The sequence below is a fragment of the Vipera berus genome, assembly GCF_964194415.1.
Source record: "Vipera berus genome assembly, chromosome: 1".
Classification (NCBI taxonomy): domain Eukaryota; kingdom Metazoa; phylum Chordata; class Lepidosauria; order Squamata; family Viperidae; genus Vipera; species Vipera berus.
The window spans coordinates 9,559,958-9,579,416 of record NC_138202.1 but is presented as its reverse complement, the minus strand read 5'-3'; the positions used below and the strand labels follow the sequence as shown (position 1 = coordinate 9,579,416).

The 19,459-nt window shown below is 46.1% G+C and overlaps 2 protein-coding genes across 3 annotated transcripts; one reads left to right on the top strand and one right to left on the bottom strand.

The window, feature by feature from the left end:
* Positions 1–1,401: 1,401 nt before the first annotated feature.
* FAM174C (family with sequence similarity 174 member C) lies at positions 1,402–10,958 on the bottom strand. Of its 2 annotated transcripts, none has more exons than XM_081321567.1 (3): positions 10,384–10,958; positions 7,209–7,325; positions 1,402–3,153 (listed from the first exon to the last, which is right to left on the bottom strand). In XM_081321567.1, exons 1-3 carry the CDS (start codon positions 10,689–10,691, stop codon positions 3,150–3,152), a joined length of 429 nt encoding a protein of 142 aa, XP_081177693.1. In that variant the 5' UTR covers positions 10,692–10,958; the 3' UTR covers positions 1,402–3,149. The 2 variants fall into 2 exon arrangements, with proteins under 2 accessions (XP_081177693.1, XP_081177692.1); XM_081321566.1 differs by having other exon boundaries at positions 7,235–7,325.
* A 235-nt stretch (positions 10,959–11,193) lies between these two features.
* ATP5F1D (ATP synthase F1 subunit delta) lies at positions 11,194–19,205 on the top strand. Its single transcript, XM_081315403.1, has 5 exons — positions 11,194–11,465; positions 12,435–12,588; positions 14,638–14,726; positions 16,493–16,619; positions 18,937–19,205. Exons 1-4 carry the CDS (start codon positions 11,331–11,333, stop codon positions 16,613–16,615), a joined length of 501 nt encoding a protein of 166 aa, XP_081171529.1. The 5' UTR covers positions 11,194–11,330; the 3' UTR covers positions 16,616–16,619; positions 18,937–19,205.
* The last annotated feature ends 254 nt before the right edge of the window (positions 19,206–19,459 follow it).

Sequence of the window (19,459 nt, the reverse complement as noted above, 5' to 3'; positions counted from 1 at the left end):
TAATAATAATAATAATAATAATAATAATAATAATAATAATAATAATAATAATAATAATAATAATAATAAAGAAGTAGTAGTAGTAGTAGTAGTTGGAAGGGACCTTGGAGGTCATCTAGCCCAACCCCCTGCTCAGGCAGGAAACCTTATACCATTTCAGACAAATGGCTGCCCAGTCTCTTCTTAAAAACTTCCAGTGTTGGAGCATTCACAGCTTCTGGAGGCAGGTTGTTCCACTGGTTAATTGTTCTGACTGTCAGGAAATTTCTCCTTAGTTCTAGGTTGCTTCTCTCCTTGATTAATTTCCATCCGTTGCTTCTTGTCCTGCTTTCAGGGGCTTTGGAGAATAGCTTGACTCCCTCTTCTTTGGGGCAGCCCCTGAGATATTGGAACGCGGCTATCCTGTCCCCCCTCGTCCTTCTCTTCCTTAAACTAGACCTACCCAATTCCACCAATCGTTTCTTATCTGTTTTAGCCTCCACTCCCCTGATCATCTTTGTTGATCTTCTCTGCACTCTTTCTAGAGTCTCAACATCTTTTTTTACATCGTGGTGACCGAAACTGGATGCAGTATTCCAAGTGTGGCCTTAACCAAAGCACTGTCAAGTGGTATTAAGACTTCATGTGATCTTGATGCCCTGGCTGTCATCACTCTCTAGCGGTTTTTATTAAAAATCATAAGAGCATCAAGGACCCATAAAGAGTGCTGGAAAGAAGGGATGGGAATAACCATGGAATAAATGCATCTCCCGATAGCTTTTGAGACAAGGTAGAGATCCTCAAAATACTGCTCATAAACTTAAAAGTTGGCAAGGATGACAAACACTGCCCTACGGCCATCCCAGAAAAGGAATTTGCCTAGAGGTAGTCCTCAACTTACGACGGATATTTCTGTTGCTAAGGGAGACAGTTGTTAAGTGAGTTTTGCTCCGACTTACAGCCTTTCTTGCCACAGTTAAGTGAATCAACTGCAGTTGTGAAGTCAGGAATACAGTTGTTGAGTGGATGTGGCTTCCCCCACTGACTTTGTCAGGTTGTAAAAGGGTGGTCAGATGACCCCAGAGCACATCATAAATATGAGCCAGTTGCCAAGCATCCTTAATTTTGATCACCTGGTTATGGAGACGCTGCGACCGTTGTAAGCCTGAAAAACGGTCCTCACCTTTTTTCCAGTGCCATAGTAATTTCAAATGGTCACTAAACAAATAGTTGTGAGTCGAGGACGACCTGTACACCGGCGGTGAGGAGTGGGGGGGGGAGAGTTGCAACCCAAGATATCTGGAGTTCACCCTTTGGTAAAGGTTGTTTTTCACGATTTCAACAAACACAAACCGGCTCACTTGCAGATCCACAAAACATTTTTTTTAATCCCAGGTTTGAAGAAGACACAGCAAGCAGGAGAGGGGTATTTATTATTGATTAACTGAAGAATTTTGGGTTTTTCTCTCTCTGGAAACAACAGCAACGGAAAAAAAAAATCCCACAAGCGTCACAGTTTTAACACAGAGGTGCTCTCTTACCCTGCTTTATTTTTAAAAGTGAAAACATTTTATTGCATTGTTTTAATACAGGTTTACTGTCTTAAAATCATTAAAAAAACAAAAAAAACCCTCCCATCCGAACAGCAGCTGGTCCCAATAAACCACGAAAGGAAAAATGCCTGACTGATCATCTCGCAGTTCGGTAATTAAAACACTGCTGATTTCTTGGGTCCCAAGAAAGATTTTTATTTGAGGACACGTAGTATCTCTGTTACTGGCCAGATGCAGTAAACCTTGGGAACTTTTAAGGCATGTGGACTTCAACTCCCAGATTTCTCGGGAGTTGATGCCCACATGCCTTAAAGCTCCCAAGGTTGAGAAATGCTGCAATAACAGATTCGTATTACTGCTCACTTATTGGGCTGAACAAAAACACATCCAGTTCTTATTTCTCCAAGTACTATCTTTTCCAAAACAATATTCTGTATTTAACTGGAAATATTACTGACTGGCTTGTCATATGATCACTGTGAAAGAGGAAAGAACTACAATGAATTAAATGTTCAAGATGTCCCGGATTAATTTATTTGGGAAATCTTTCCTATCTAACCAGGAAGAGCCAGGTTTTATGTATTTTTGTCTGCAGCTATTTGCCCAGCCTGCGCGCGCACGCGCGCGCACACACACACACACACACACACACACCTTAAGGTTACGTTTTTAAGATGCTAATGGTGCATTTTCTGCTATCCCTCACTGTAAACACGTTTTTTTCCAATCGTTAAGCAATCTATTGTGGTTTTGTGTTACTTCTCCCTGGGAGAAGAAGGGATGGCCAGCGTGGATCAAGTTGAGCCCTGAACAGGGTCACTGAAATGGAATCAGCCGTAAAGGAAAACAAATTTCTTTTGCAAAAATTAACCAGGTGCCAGCACCGTGTTTGTAATCATCAGAGTAACTTAACTGCTTGCATATGTTTCTTGCTCCAGCAATTTGTAGAATGATATTGCTTCACAAACAACCAGATTCAAAAGCAGACAGTAACTTTTTTTTTCCCCTCAGTGACACAACCAAAGGAAAGTAGAACAGGAGATCCAGGCAGAGGCCGAACGAGGTGGGCAGCCTGCAGTTCCTCAACGCAGAAGCTGGTGAGTGACTTGGCCTTGCTCGGGTGTCCTCCGATGCGCCACACCTCACCTGGAGCCGCAGGCTTTTTCCTCAGGGCGGCCATATGCCACAAAGTGCACGCGTGAATCTTCCAAACTCTTAAAAGAAGGTCCAACTTCCTTTTATAAGAAAGATCCCAGCTGAAGCGACAGCAGCCGGCACCCGCTCCAAACTGCCAATTGGTAGCTTTGCATCTTAGCCGCTCGTCCCAAATTGGTTAGCAAGGTAGGAAAAAAACCCACCCCGGGAAACCCTTGTAAAAAAATTTTTTCTGCAATTCTGCAACTCCAGGCAGATACGTTCACTGTGGAGGCTGCACGACAGTTCTCCTGTTCAAGGGAAGGGAAGAGAAAGTTTCACGCTGCTGCTAGGTTTTCACATCGCAAGAAACTTCAGGATTATTATTATTATTATTATTTTAAGTGACAGAGGTTGACGTTTCTTCCATTGGTGAATCTGCGTCTTCTCTGGTCAAGCTGGAAAAAACCACAAGGCCTAATATCACCTAGGAAACAAAGGAATAGCATTAGACTCAACTACTGCACTCAATTCACTAACAGGCTGCCTTTTAAGGTAAGCTCAGGTTTAGCGCCAGCTGGACTAAATGTGCTCAGCTGACATCAAGCTGTGTGCAACTTTACAAGTCAAAGTCCTACTTGCAGTTAAGAGTGGATTGGTTTGTGCCTTTACATCAGGGGGTCTTCAAACTTGGCCCTTTGATGACTTGTGGGCTTGAACTCCCAGAATTCCAAAGCCAGGCATGCCTGGCTGAGGAATTCTGGGAGCTGAAGTCCACAAGTCATCAAAGGGCCAAGTTTGAAGACCCTTGCTTTAGATCAGGGGTGTCAAACTGCCGGCCCAGCCAGACGCATCACACCATTACTGGCAATTTAATTTAATTTAATAATTTAATTTGTATACCGCCCTTCTCCCGAAGGACTCAGGGCGGTGAACAGGGCAATACATAATAAAAAACAGGATACAAAAATTAAAATGTGATTAAACTATGCCTGTAGTAATTGATATGGCAAAACTGTCCTGATACATTGCATGACGTCACAAGTTTGACGGCTTGTCTGCTTTAGATTGTATTTTTGAAATGTGCAGATTGTTAGGAGACAATTGTGCCTCCAAACAAAACAGCCACTTTGACTGCTCAGAAATTTGCACTTAAACCTTTCAACCAATTTAAAAAAAAAATTAGGATCAGATTATTTGAAAGACCATTGCAACTCAGGACAGGTGTCCTTACTTAAACATCAGGATCTGCTTCAAAGATCTTTTTTTGTTCCTCTAAGACGGGGTCTTCAAACTTGGCCCTTTTATGACTTGTGGACTTCAGCTCCCAGAATTCCTCGCCTGGCTGAGGAATTCTGGGAGTTGAAGTCTAGAAGTCATAAAAAGACCAAGTTTGAAGATCCCTGCTCTTCAAGATTAATTCAGTGAGTAGACATTATATAGGTAGTTGTGGACTTATGACCATAAATGGAACCTGCCCATCATAGCCATAACTTGTGACAGTCCCAAAACAGCTCGGACGGATGACTGACCCAGCTTGACCTTTTTTTGCAATAGCCGTTAAGCAAATGCCAGTCATAAAGTGGGTGCTGTAGTCATTAAGCAAAACGGAGGTTTGCTATTGGCACAGTTTTCAGCAAAGCCGTCATAAAATGTGGTCACACGATCAATGGATGCTGCAAAAGAGCCATGTGACCCAGCTGCCAAGTTTTCCCATGGTCAGCCACGTGACTACAGGAGGCGTTGGGACTTCAAATCCAGCTCATAAGTAGCCCTCAGAAAAGTCCACCCTAAATTTGAACCATTGCTAAGCAACCAATTGTAAGTCAAGGGCTATCTCGGGGGTAGGCAACCTTGGCTCTTTTATGCTGGCTCAGGAGTTCTGGGAGTTGAAGTCCAAGAGTCATAAAAGAGCCAAGGTTGCCTGCCCCTGGGCTATCTGTACAGCAAGAGGGTAATTTTTCAATTCAGAAATGCTGTGCAACTTTGTTCCCACTGAGATACCAGTTCTGCCAATATTCAAACAACTTTTAGCATTTAGTTAATCTTTTTTTCCCATTTCCATGTGTTTCTCATCTTTCCAGTCTTAACATCAATCATCCATTAGGGCAGAGGTCCCCAGCCTATGGGCCGTGCCTACTACTGGGCCGTGGCCTCTTGACCACCGGGCCATGTGAGTAACTGGGCAGTGCATACGTGCGTGCTCACACACACCCTGTGTGCCACTGCTGCTGCAAGTATTGTTTGGGAGGTGGCAGCACTGCTAATATTGTGCGGGCGGCAGCGTTGCCATGAATGTTGCGCGTGGGGCGGCAGCGCCACACCACGCACAGGTGGCAGCATTTCCACAAACCTTGTCCTCGCACAGGGGTGGCAGCGCAAACCACCTGCTGGGGCATCACTCCAGGCCGCAACACGATCTTTCCGTGGGGTAGCAGCACAATCCTCATGCCAGGATGGCATCACTGCGGGCCACACCGCGAACCTTGCACGGGGGTGGTGGCGCAATCCTCACACCGGGGTGGCATTGCTGCAGGCCGCAGCGCAAGACTTGCACAGGGACGGGGGCACGAGCCTCGCGCCGGGGGCAACATCGCTGCGGGCTGCAGTGCGAGCCTTGCGCCAGCGGTAGCATCGCCATGAGCCTGGCAGCAGCGGTGCTACAACAAACCTCACAAAGGCGTCACCATTACTGAGAGCCTCACGTGCATGCTCACAGCCCCGTTTGCGTGGTGCACCTGTGGCCACATTCACGTTTGTGCCTGCGCACTTAAGGTGCCTGACTCTCCCTCCCATCAGGCCGCCAATCCAAAAAGGTTGGACACCCCTGCGTTAGGTGGCTTAGCCTATATGTCAACAGGCATAACAGTTGCAGTGCTTCAACTGAGCAATCTTAATTGCTGAGGTGCTGTTGTGTTTTATTTTCTTTAATGTGTCCAATCAGACCACGCATCCTAAAAGACAGCATAAACGACGTTCATTGAGAACATCCTTTCATCACCGTAGATAGGCGTTTTAGTAGCAAACAATTTAGTCAAAGCCATGTTCTACCAAAATTTACCACGGGTGTTTAATCGTATTGGTTAAAAGCTACCGTTTAGTGGAAAGCTTCCTTGCCTAAAGGAGACTTCTGTTCACTGCAGGAAGCCAGATAATTAGCTGCAGCTGCAATTCTGTATATTATTCCACTTATGTGGAATAATATCTAATGACATCCAAAGCGATCAGGATTCTTAGCTTGAATTAAGTGCGCCTCTCTTGAGTTGGGATTGCTCTCCTGTCACTGCATAATTTTGAGTCTCAGATTACTCTGAGGATTAATAGGATTTTTCAGCACAGCCTAATTTAGCTCCGGCCTTGAGAAGGGACAGAAGGGAAACAGTTGCTCAGCTCTGGAAAAGCAGAAAAGGTGAGGAAGAGATTCAGAGCATCCTCATGCTCCTCTGTCCCTCCCTCTAGTATTTTTATAAACAACTCAAGGTACTGCTCATGTTTAATACTCCTTCTTCCTCCTATTTTCCGCATGACAACAACCCGAGTGGGTGGGGGTGAGGGAGGGGGGGGCTGGCCCAAAGTCACCCAGCTGGCTTTCATGGCTAAGGAAGGACTAGAACTCACAGTCTCCTGGTGATTAGCTCAGAATCACCTAAGCTGACTTTCATGTGCTATAAACCCCCCTTTGAAACTTTAAATACTAATAAGAGTTGCTTGGAATTGGGCGGTATGTAAGTTTTAATATTAAAATACAAACATTTTAGTATTGGAAAAAGATAAATTACAGATCGGTCCACATCGTGGCAATTCAAGTGATAAATCATTTTTTTTTAAAAAATGAAATAAATTACTCTGGACAGACTTAAGAGGTAGCCTGTTCTCATTTGCTAGAATGTCCAAAATAAATGGGAAAGATTTAAAATTGTTATTAAAAGGTAAGAAATTCTGAAGGGCAATACGTATTTTTATGAACAAAGACTGAAGTTAACTCCCAATTCCATAACTTGACCAGAGAAAAAAGCTGAACGCTTAGCTCAACAGTACAAACAGAAAACAGTTTCTACGGACTAACCATGGTTCAATGTGATCCATTAGTTTCAACAGAACTTACTTCTGAGTCAATATACACAGCATTACATTTCCATGTCTTCTTGATTTGAAATTGCCTGGTTTATTTATTAATTTGATTAATACAGCTGCCGTTCTCAATTGGATAACTCTAGACAAATTGCAATTTAAAAAATTACAAAAAAAATAGTACAATCAAACCACATAATGTCTAGGAAACCGATATAAATTAAATTCTGTTCAAGTATTAAAGCTATCGAATTAAACATCATAATCCAGGCTAGCAAAGGCTGATGCAAACAAACATAATTGGAAGGGCCTTAAGGTCTCCAGCCCTGAACAAAATAGGCAAAAAGTAATTAACATGCAAAGAATCTATAATTCATTGCAATCCAATCACAATATCCTGCAGCCCTGTCACTAGGAATCATTTGTGTTGCTGCAGCAAACTAAAGAACACACAGAGAAACTGATTCTCACCGTCTCAAATTCCTGATTTCAAATACCGTATCTTCGTCGCTTTCGAGAGAAGCCATCTCCATGGGATCTTCTGAGTTGGACAGAAGTCCGTATTTTTTCCGTGGAGGTTTCCTGGTCCTATGAAATAAGCCTACAATCAGTTGCAGAATTTATGCACAAATTTACTTCACAGATCCATATGACTGGCCATCTTCCTCAGCTAACTCCACATGGCTAACAAAGCGCAAGACAGGAACTTATATATAAAACCAGCAAAAAAAATGTAATCAAATTTTCAAAGCACAAGGCCAACAGGATCAGAGCCATCTAAATCTCAAGGGGAAGTTGTTCCACAGGGTAGGTCCTCTGACTTAAGGAGGCACAACATAAAACGACACTGTTCCATAAAAAGACACGGCTTTACAGGACGTCCTGGAGGCCCATTTTGCTATCTCTAGTGCAGGGGTCTTGAAACTTGGCCCTTTTATGACTTGTGGACAAAGTCCACAAATCATAAAAAGGCCAAGTTTCAAGACCCCTGATCTAGTGAGACAGATGGGAGACTATTGACTTCTCAAGTACCCTGGCTCCATAACTGGCACCTTACATTGCAGCTGGAAATGTACTGAAAGTACAGCTTCAGTAAGTAGTGGCATAACATGGGTGCACACCCAAAACTGTCCAGTGTGACACAATCTGGATCAGCTGCAGCTTCCAAATGCTTTTCAAGGGCAGCTTCAAGTAGAGCATGTTGCAACAGCCCAACCGGGAAGTGACGAAGGCATGTGTGACCCTGAGCACGGCCTCTTGATACAGGCACAACTAATGTATAAGTTGCAGTTGTATAAAAGCTTCCTGACCACAGATGGCAACTGCTCCTTGAGACTGAACTGTGGAAATTACGATCACCTCCAAATTTTAGCCCACTTTAATCTAGGACAGTGGAATCCTGTCCAGAACTAGTAACGGAAGCTATCTAGATCCAGAGGCCTTTCGGTACCATTGCTGTATGAATTCTGCCAGTTTTGGAGGACTCCCCCTTAAAGGCAATGTTAAATCAAGTTTATTAGACTAACAGACAGTGTTGGGCTTTAGTGACTGAGGTCTCAACCAGTTTTCCATGGTGGCTGACATCTCCAGGGGAAAAAGGTGGTCTCAGGCAACTGAGCAAAGACTGAGCTCCTGTCTTTATATTATATATATATTAGATTTATTAGACTAACCAATGCATTCTAAGTAACAACAAATATATAATAAGGACACTACAGGCAGTCCTCAACTTACAACCACAATTGGCCCAAAATGTATGTTGTTGAGACATTTGTTAAGTGAGTTTTGTCCCATTTTGTGACCTTTCTTGCCACAGTTGTTAAGTGAATCACTGCAGTTGTTAAGTTAGTAACACAGTTGTTAAGTGAATCTGGCTTCCCCGATGACTTTGCTTGACAGGTTGTTACAAAAGGTGATTACATGACCCCAAGACACTGCAACCGTCACAGACATGGATCGCTTGCCAAGCATCTGAATTTTGATCACGTGACCACGGGGATGGCTGCAATGGTCACAAGTGTGAAAAAGGGTCCTAAGTCACTTTTTTCAGTGCTGTTGTAACTGAACAGTCACTAAATGAACTGTTGTAAGTCAAGGACTACCTAGATATAAAATTGGCTCCACATGCAGTCATACTGAAGTGTTCCTCATGGTTTATCTCCAAGAACTGCCACTATTTAGTATCAATCTAACACTTCCGGTTAATACTGGATAATTTTCAAACAGAACCAGTACTTTACAAAGATAGGATGCTTGCTTGGCTGCTAATAGTTTCTCCATTAGGAAATGAATAACAGAGATCAAGCTTACGCCAAGCTGAATGCCCTTCAGATGTTCTAAGACTACTCTCTCCATCAATCCCAGCTAGCATGTCAACTGACGGGCTGGGCTGGATGGAAGGTGAACTTCACAACTTATGGAGGACTTCCTCTCTCCTCCTCATCCCTCTCTCCTTCCTTCCTCTCTCCTCCTCACCTCTCTCTCCTTCCTTCCTCTCTTCACCCCTCCACTCTCCTTCCTTCCTCTCCTCCTCATCCCTCTCTCCTTCCTTCCTCTCTTCACCCCTCCTCTCTCCTTCCTTCCTCTCTCCTCCTCACCCCTCTCCTTCCTTCCTCTCTTCACCCCTCCCCTCTCCTCCCTTTCTCTCTCCTCCTCACCCCTTTCCTTCCTTCCTCTCTTCACCCCTTCCCTCTCCTTCCTTCCTCTCTCCTCCTCACCCCTCTCTCCTTCCTTCCTCTCTTCACCCCTCCCCTCTCCTTCCTTCCTCTCCTCCTCATCCCTCTCTCCTTCCTTCCTCTCTCCTCCTCACCCCTCTCTCCTTCCTTCCTCTCTTCACCCCTCCCCTCTCTCCTTCCTTCCTCTCTCCTCCTCACCCCTCTCTCCTTCCTTCCTTTCTTCACCCCTCCCCTCTCTCCTTCCTTCCTCTCTCCTCCTCACCTCTCTCTCCTTCCTTCCTCTCTTCACCCCTCCCCTCTCTCCTTCCTTCCTCTCTCCTCCTCACCCCTCTCCTTCCTTCCTCTCTTCACCCCTCCCCTCTCTCCTTCCTTCCTCTCTCCTCCTCATCCCTCTCTCCTTCCTTCCTCTTCACCCCTCCCCTCTCTCCTTCCTTCCTTTCTTCACCCCTCCCCTCTCTCCTTCCTTCCTCTCTCCTCCTCACCCCTCTCTCCTTCCTTCCTCTCTCCTCCTCACCTCTCTCTCCTTCCTTCCTCTCTTCACCCCTCCCCTCTCTCCTTCCTTCCTCTCTCCTCCTCACCCCTCTCCTTCCTTCCTCTCTTCACCCCTGCCCTCTCTCCTTCCTTCCTCTCTCCTCCTCACCCCTCTCTCCTTCCTTCCTCTCTTCACCCCTGCCCTCTCTCCTTCCTTCCTCTCTCCTCCTCACCCATGTCTCCTTCCTTCCTTCCTTCCACCCCTCTCCCTTCCTCTCCTCACACTCCCCTCTCCTCCTCTCCCATTTCTCCTTCCTTGTTTCCATCCTTCCTCTCTCCACCCCTTCCCTCTGTCCTCCCTTACTACCTTCCTTCCCTCCCTCCCTCCCTCTCTCCTGAATTGAAGTAGATCCTTATCCTAAAGGCGGCGGCCAAATTGGATGGCATGCCTAGAGGTCATCTAGACCCACCCCACCCGTATGGAAGCCGCTCTTCCTCACCGAAACGTGCGGCCTCCGAGATAGTAGAGGAGGCCGATGCCTGCCAGGCCGGCCACGACGTAGAGCGCGCGGTGAAGGGCCGGCAGGCCCAATCCCGACAGCCCCGACGGCGGGGAGCCGGATGTCGTGGCGGTTGTGGCGGTGGAGGCGGGCCGGGAGGCACTCTCGTGGCTTTTCTCTTTCGGCGGCAGGGAAGGAGAAAGAGACGCGGCCTGAACGGTCACCGTCTTATTCGACTGGGTCGTCGTCGTCGCTGCGATTATTACGATCCAAAGCGCCAGCGGCCAAACGAAGCAAGACGCCGCCATTCGGATCGGCAAACGCCGATTCCTGAAGAAAAGCGGCCCGGACCGGAAGTGTCGGCGGGGGGCGCAGTGCAGTGTCGGACCAACTTCCGATTCTTTTTTGTTGTTGTTGTTGTTACCTCAATTGGGGAAAGTAGGCCTGGCCGGATCTCTGTCGGGGATTCCCTCGTTCTTGGAGCCGTGAGTGGAGGTAGTCGAAAGCGGAATCTGAATATCTTAAACCTGAAATGAGGAGAGAAAAGTCTGCACGGGGCTGAATAAAAGAGATTAAGTGAATATCGAAGCGTCTCGTAAAAATCGGGACTACAGTTCCCACCCAGCACCGCATGAGAGAGGCTTAATCGCTATTGGTCAATTTCCCAGAGCGCTACAGGAAAGGGGAGGGGCCTTATCAGAGGCGACGTATCAGGCCGCTGGCGGTATGAATTGCTGGGAAATGCAGTTCGCCTCGAAGTGGGTGGAGTTTATGCCGCGGTGCTTCTTGGGAAAAATCTACGTTCATGTGCACGCACACAGACAAAAAACATCACCCTGCTTCCCGGCAAACCCTCTTTCCCTCGCGGAGCCTGCTGGGACTTGTAGGCCAGGCCTGGTTGCCGGTCAACCTCGCTGCTCCTTCTCCTCTCTGCCCTTGGCTTCGCCATGTTCCCCGTCGGTCGTTTTCTCGCCCGCGCTTTGGTTTTGGGGTCCCGATCCCCGTCCCGTTTTTATGCTGAAGCGGCAGCAGCTGCGACGGGCCCTGCACAGCTGGCCTTCACCTTCGCCTCGCCCTCTCAGGTATTGTCATGGCAACCGAACTGAGGCGGGCATGTAGGCCTGCTGGGTCGCGTATTCTGGGTTTGGACTCGTGTGTTTTGTTAACCCGGGTTTACCCTGTTATGTGAACGTGCCCGATGGGGAAGGGCAGCTTCTAGTTAACCAGATCGAGATGCAAGCAGGTAACGTCGGCGGAGGAGGAGGCTGGAGATTCGCTTAACAACAACTACATGCTTCACTTAATGAAAATGGAAAAAGGCTTTAAAATTGGGCAGGACTCACTTAACAACCGCCTTGCTTAGCAATTGAAAGTCTGGTCCCAATTGTGGTCATAAGTCGAGGATTATCTGTATTGGGCTTTCTGGATTGGAACTGAAGGCTATCGTTTCAAATTTTTGGAGGCCATGGGTTCTGCACCCAGATAAATTATTATTTTTAAATACTGCTTGATTGTCAGCAACTTTGGGCAGTATGTAAGTATCCTTCATATGAATCTCTCTTGCTTTCTATTTTTTTAAAAAAAAAATCCTGCTGCAGTGCCTTCTCTCCTTTTCTGGTTCGTTGGAAAATACACCTTTACAGGTAGTCCTCGACTTATTTTTAATTTAATAACATTTATGACCACAACTGAGCCCAAACTTTTTGTTAAGTGAATTTTGCTCCATTTTACAAACTTCCTTGCCACTTTTAAGTGAATCACTGCAATTGTTAAATTAGTAACACAGTTGTTAAGTGGATCTGGTTTTCCTATTGACTTTGCTTGTCAGAAGGTCACAAAAGGTGAACATGACCCTGGGACACTACAACGGACATAAATGTGAGTCAGTTCCCAAGCCCCTGAATTTTGATCACCTGATCCTGGGGATGCTGCGATGGTTGTAAGTGTGAAAAAATGATCATAAGTAACTTTTTTCAGTGCCATTGTAACTTTGAAAGGTCACTATAAGTCAAGGACTGCCTGTATTTTCTTTCCCATTTTTTCCCCTGCAGGTTTTCTACAATGCTGCCGTTGTGAAACAGGTGGATGTTCCCACCTTAAGTGGAACCTTTGGCATCTTGGCTGCTCACGTTCCCACTCTGCAAGTCCTGAGACCTGGCGTTGTGACCGTCTTTGATGAGGATGGCTCCTCCAAAAAGTACTTTGGTGCGTTTGAAAATGGTGGCTGGTGAAATTATCTTAGCGGAGGGCATCTTTCCCTTGAGTGAGGCTCTGCAAACTGGGCTTGGGAACTGTCAATAATTTATGTTAATTAGCTACTGCTGAAGTTTTGCTGAGCTCCAGCTTTCCCTTGAATTAAAACGTTCTCGCCATATTTTGCAAAACTGTGGCTCAGAGCTAAAGAGAAAGGACTCGCTCACCTTCCCAAATTCTTTCTTCCAAATGTTGGCTGGTTGCTAACTTTCAAAGATCCATCGCAATAATAGCATCAAGGTCATGACAAATAATGTCTCTTGATATTGCGCTAGTGAAGCCACACGTGGAATAACAAAGCATCTAATTCTGGTCACTATGTTGCTGAGACCCTAGAAAGTGTGCATGGAAGAGCAAAAAAGATGATCAGCGTTCTGGAGGCTAAATCCTATGTTGAATGGCTAAGGGAGCTCGGTATGTCTAGTCTATCTAAGAGAAGAATTAAGGGAGACATGATAACTGTCCTCCAGTACTTGAGGGGGTTCTGTCAGAGAAAAAGGAACTGATTTATTCTCTGAAGTACCAGAAGGCAGGACAAGAAGTAATGGGTGGAAGTTTATTAAAGGGAGATCCATCCTAGAAGTAAGAAGAAATTTTGTGACAGAATAATTGATGCTGAGGTTGTGGGCGCTCCATCATTGGAGAATAGACTGGACAACCATTTGATTGGGATGGTATAAGCCAAGGGTCTTCAAACCTGGCAACTTTCAAGGCTTGTGGGCTTCAACAACTCCTCCGGGGTCTCTTCCAGACTTATAATTCTATGTTCTGTGTACTTGTATATGGACAGAAAGAATTAAAAGTCGCCAGGCTCACTTTTCCCCCTCAGCTGGACAAATAGAGGTGATGGGAGTAACGCAAGATATCTGATTTGGCAACAAGCTACTAGACCTTGACTTACAACCGTTTGTGTAGTGGCCATTTGAAGTTACAACAGCATTTTAAAAAGTGACTTAGGATTCTTTTTCATGCTTGCGACCCTTGGTCAAAATTCAGGCGCTTGGCAACTGGTTCATATTTATGACGGTTGCTGTTTTTCCAGGATCATGTGATCACCTTTTGCGACCTTCTGACAAGCAAAGTCAATGATGGAAGCCAGATTCACTTAACAACCGTGTCACTAACTTCACAGCTGCAATGATTCACTTAGTAAACGTGGCAAGAAGGGTTGTAAAATGGGGCAAAAATTCAAGTGTTTTGCTTAGCAACAGAAATGTTGAGCTCAGTTGTGATTGTAAGTTGAGGACTATTTGTACTTTGCCTCAGTTAAAAGAGGAAGCCTTTTTTTTTAAACACCCTAATCCACTCTAGTTATATTTAGCTTTTCAGTTTGCTGGTTAACTTTATCAAGGCACGTTAGATTTCAGCTCCCGGGATTCTTCATCATTTCTCCATTGAAATTTGAACAATTTGGGGGGTGGGGGTGGGAAGCAGCCTTGTTTCTAGGAAAAAGCAAGCTCTTTTTCTTTGGAGAAATGAACAGGGTTTCTCTCCCCCCCCCCCACACACACACACAATGAGTTTTTGTGGAGAAGAGGAGAGTCTTCAAACCTGGCCCTTTGATGACTTGTGGACTTCAACTCCCAGAATTCCTCAGCCAGGCACGCTGGCTGAGGAATTCTGGGAACTGAAGTCCACAAGTCATAAAAGGGCCAAGTTTGAAGACCCCTGATATAGAAGGATATATGGGAAAACCTGAGGGTGCACCTTAAGGATCCGGAAGAAATTTTCCTTTTCCTCTGGATATTTTAAAGAGTGTATTTCTGATTGCTCTATTTTAGTGGTGGTTTTGCTTTGGCTTTGTTAATAGTCTGCATTTGCTAACCTTTTCCTCCCGCCCTCATTGATTGTAGCATTTCATTAGTCAGGCGTCACCCAGAGAACATCCATCACTAGCCATCTAGAAAAGGAACGACATAAGCAAATCTTTGTAGGGAGGGAATTCTACTCATGGGAGCCCTCGTCACTGACCGATTGTACCCTTTCTTTGCAATTGTGTAGTGAGCAGCGGTTCTCTCACTGTGAATGCCGACTCCTCTGTCCAGCTGTTAGCTGAAGAAGTGGCTTTGTTGGATCAGCTCGATGCGGCGGTTAGTATTTGTCTGTCTTCTCCCCTTTTCATTTCTCCTTCCCTCTATTTCTCTCTCCAGACAATCCCAACTGAGCTGCCAAATTAGGAGGGGTTTCTCTCCACCATGCTGACTCAGCAGCACTGCAGTTCGGTCTCTTTAAAAAAAAAACAATTCTTCTGCAGCCCAGTTACCATTTCAGTCTGTATTTAAAGCAAAAAATGCTTTGATTAAAAAGGTAAAGGTTCCCTCGCACATGCGTGCTAGTCGTTTCCGACTCTAGGGGCCGGTGCTCATCTCAAAGCCGAAGAGCCAGCGCTTGTCCGAGGACGTCTCCGTGGTCATGTGGCCGGCATGACTAGACGCCAAAGGCGCACGGAACGCTGTTACCTTCCCACCGCAGTGGTCCCTATTTTTCTACTTGCATTTTTTATGTGCTTTCGAACTGCTAGGTTGGCAGAAGCTGGGATGAGTAACAGGTGCTCACTTTGTTACGCGGCACTCGGGATTCGACCCGCCAAACTGCCGACCTTCAGATCGACAAGCTCAGCGTCTTAATCCACTGAGCCACTGAGTCCCTTATGTTTTGATTAAAGAAGTTCTAATCTTTGCAGTCATGTTTGGTGCTCTCTGAGCTTGGTTGTTTTCTTGCAGACGTTTCATTACCCAAACTAGGTGACATCCTCAGTGCTAGTAAGGAGTGGGGTTTAAACTGAGAGCACATCCCATTCCTTACTAGCACTGAGGATGTTAACTACCGTGTTTCCCTGAAAATAAGACCAGGTCTTATATTTTTTTTTGCCTCCAAAAGAGGCACCAGGTCTTATTTTTTTGGGGGGGTGTCTTACCTTAGGACCACCACAGCCAGGCCTCCCACACCCCAACACCTGTCATGCTGCTGCTTGACATCTGCGGCCGCTTGCTGCCACTAGCTTCCAGATGCCATGTGGCACATTGTGCCGTTGTTGCTGCTCGCTGCAGAAACAGCCCCAAGCATACGTGGCCTCTTGGCGTGAGCAGTGGAAGCAGCGCAAAGTGCTGCACGAGCAGAAGTACACCGAAGCGCTGTGTGAGCAGCAGAAGCGGCCCACAGGCTGCACGAGCAGCAGAAACAACCCGAAGCACCATGCAGTGTCCTGCCTTGAGCAGCGGCTACGGTGCAATGCGCCACATGGCATCCTGCCACAAGTGGCAGCAAGCGGCCGCAGAAGACGTCAAGCAGCGGCACAACAGGTGTCGGGGTGCGGGAGGCCTGGTTGTGGTGGTCCTACCGGTAAGGTAAGCGGGTGTGGGGCACGTGGGGCAGCTTCACCCCCCCCTACTTTTGCCCTAGCTTGATTTTTAGGAGTGCGCCTCGCCCCCAAACTAGGGCTTAGTTTTGGGGTAGGGCTTATATTAGGCCCACCCCTCAAAATCAAGCTAGGGCTTACTATCAGGCTGGCTCTTAATTTCGGGGGAAACATGGTAGTTGGGTAATGAAATGTCTCCAAGAAAACAACCATGCTCAGAAAGCAACGAGGATCTCTCAAGTACTAATCTCCTGAGTATAAAAGACTCTATAGATGGAAAGACATAAACAGGACACCCTCCTCATTAATGCAAACCTGCTGGTTGACAGTTCTGGGAATTGAGGTCCCTGCATCTTAAAAATTCCTGAGGCCGAGGAAGACTTCCCTGTACAGCTGGTGCCTTTTGATCCACACCTATTTCTCTTTTTCCTAAAAGGTCCCATAACTACTGATGTTGCTTCCTTGGTGTTAAGGACTGATATTTTTTCCTGTACACAGACAGCCAAGTCAAACTTGGACAAAGCCTTGTCGGCACTTGCATCGGCCACTGATGAGGTAGCAAAAGCAGAAGCACAGATCAACGTGGAAGCCAACGAAGCAATCGTGAAAGCTTTGGAGTGAGCAGGTAAGTAATTGCCGTTGGGCTTCTGCTTCGGTCTCCAGCTGGCACTGGAGGATCTATAGTCGAGGAGCGTAGGGTTTTTTTGGGGGTCAGGCAATACAGGTAGTCCTTGACGTATGAGGAGGTGTTTAAAGGATAATTGAGCATTTGTGAGCAAATGGATAATTGTGAGCAAAGGAATAATTGCATTTCCTCCGAGTTACTGAGTTTCCTGACAAGCCACGCCAGATAATCTGCCTCCACTCGGATCCACTCTGTCCACTCTGCATCTGTGTCGTTGTTGTTAGTTGCGAAGACGTGTCCAACCCATCGCGACCCCATGGACAACGTTCCTCCAGGCCTTCCTGTCCTCTACCATCTTCTGGAGTCCATTTAGGCTCACACCTACTGCTTCAGTGACTCCATCCAGCCACCTCATTCTCTGTCGTCCCCTTCTTCTCTTGCCCTCAACCTTTCCCAGCGTTAGGCTCTTCTCCAGTGAGTCCTTCCTTCTCACTGGCCTTCTAAAGAGCAGTCAGGGTTGATCTCCTCTAGGACTGACCGGTTTGATCGCCTTGCAGTCCAAGGGACTCGCAGGAGTCTTCTCCAGCACCATAGTTCAAAGGCCTCAATTCTTTGGTGCTCAGCCTTTCTTATGGTCCAGCTTTCACAGCCATACATTGCAACTGGGAAGACCATAGCATTGACTATACACACTTTTGTTGGCAGGGTGATGTCTCTGCTTTTTAGTGTGCTGTCTAGATTTGCCATGGCTTTCCTCCCCAGGAGCAAGTGTCTTTTAATTTCTTGGCTGCAGTCCCCGTCTGCAGTGATCTTGGAGCCCAGGAAAATAAAATCTGTCACTACCTCCATTTCTTCCCCATCTATTTGCCAGGAATTGAGAGGGCTGGATGCCATGATCTTAGTTTTCTTAATGTTAAGTTTCAAACTCTGTATTAACTGCATCTCCGGAGTGCTAAATCGTTGGGAGTGTTGCTCGGCATCTGTCTGCCACTAGGTGGCGGAGCAGGATAACAAAACCTGCATTGAGGCTTGCAAAAGAGGCAGGCAGGCCATCCTTATGATAAGAACTTACTCATGTCCTTTGATTTTAGTACAGGTGGTCCTCAACATACGACCAATCATTATTAACTGTTCAAAGTTATGATGGACCCTGAAAAAAAGCTTCTTTGCAATCCGGATTTGAGGTTAGGATGTCCGGCAGAGGATGGTCACGTGACCACATTTTGGGTGCTCGTGAGCGTTACCTGCATTTCTCACGTTTGCAGCCTCTGCGATTTATAATGCTTTTGCCAGAAAAATCAACCTTTGCTTCCATTTTCCAGACAAAAGCACCCCAATGGCAAACAATGGGTCCACTTAATGACTCTGGCGTTTGCTTTGGGACCGGCACATTTTCTAAACGACTGCCAGGAAAAGAAGGGGGGGAAAGGTCATAAAATTGGACAGGGTAACTTGGCGACCCACTTTACGACCAGCACGACCTCCGTTGGAAATTGTGGACTCGGTTATGGTCATACGTTGAGGGCTACTTGTATTTGTAGCGCAGGCTTCTACATTGAGGCATGATGTCCCTGTGAAGGAAGAAGTGCAAAACTGTCCCTTAGTAAGGACAACTGCTTGTAAAAATTGAGAGGCCAAACTGCGTGCAAACGTTCATACGTGTGTGCAAGTTTATTTACTGCTGATGTTACCTAGCTGGGTAGCAGAATGTCTGCAAGAAAACAACCAAGCTCAGAAGAGCACCAAGGACCCTACAAATATTCCTTTCTATTGGATAAAGATCCGTCTGCTCCTCTTTGATGTTTGGGAAGGTTGCAGCTATGAGAGCGTGGCTGGGAATGATTCTCTGCAGAGTCCCTCAACCAAACCACATTACTTCTAACAGAATTACTTCCAAAAGAATTGCATTGTCATCTTGGGGGTAGGAATTCACTCTTGCTGCCAAAACAAAAAAAACCAGTGCTAAGTTGCAAATCTTGTCTGTGCCTGATTTGTTTTGATTGGCAGAAGCTCTGCAAAGTTTTAGACAGGTTTTTCCCCCCAGCCCTAATGGAGATGAAACACAGGACCTCCTGTATGTAGAACAGGTGTTTTACCACTGGGCCTGTCAATATGGGGAAGTAGAATTATACAGCTTCAGCCTGTCATGGGGGAGGGCGACAAGGGGAAGGACTTGAGCCAGCAGTAAAGTTGTTTTTTGGTCTAATTTCTTTTCCAAACCCAGAAAGCAAATAGCCAGGGTCAACTTGCAACACCCGAGCCGTACAAAAAGCTGGCTGTAAAATTTCCTGATCTTCCTTCTCTTTCTTTGTTACAGGAAATTCGACCGCTGTTGTTTCAGAAGTGGCCTCCTTAAGTTCTGGACCTCTCCTCGTCCTTCCCTCTCTTTTTTCTTTTGGTCTGTACAGAATATGTGAATAAAGCTTGGCAATTAACTGTTGCCGATTAAAGCAGAAGGTGAGGCCAAAGGTCCCCATTTGATTCCTTGACTTTCCTGTTGGTTTTTCAACCCAGACTCCTGAAATCAGCTTGGGATCTTTATAAAATACAGTGGATGCATGGCGAAACCATGCATCTAAAATCCAAACCGTCTCTTGTTTCTTGATCAGGGCAAATTGACGCTCTTTACGGGGCCATTCAGAGACCGGTGGGTACGTTCGTTGGGTAAAAAAAAGAAATAGCTAACTTCAGATCTCCAAACAGTTTTCAGAAAGGTCCTGCAGACCTTTCATTGCCCAAACTAGGTAACATTTTCAGTGCACTGAGGCTGTTAGCTAGTTTGGCAATGAAACGCCTGCAAGAAAACAGCCAAGCTCAGAGAGCGCCAAAGACCCCTCATT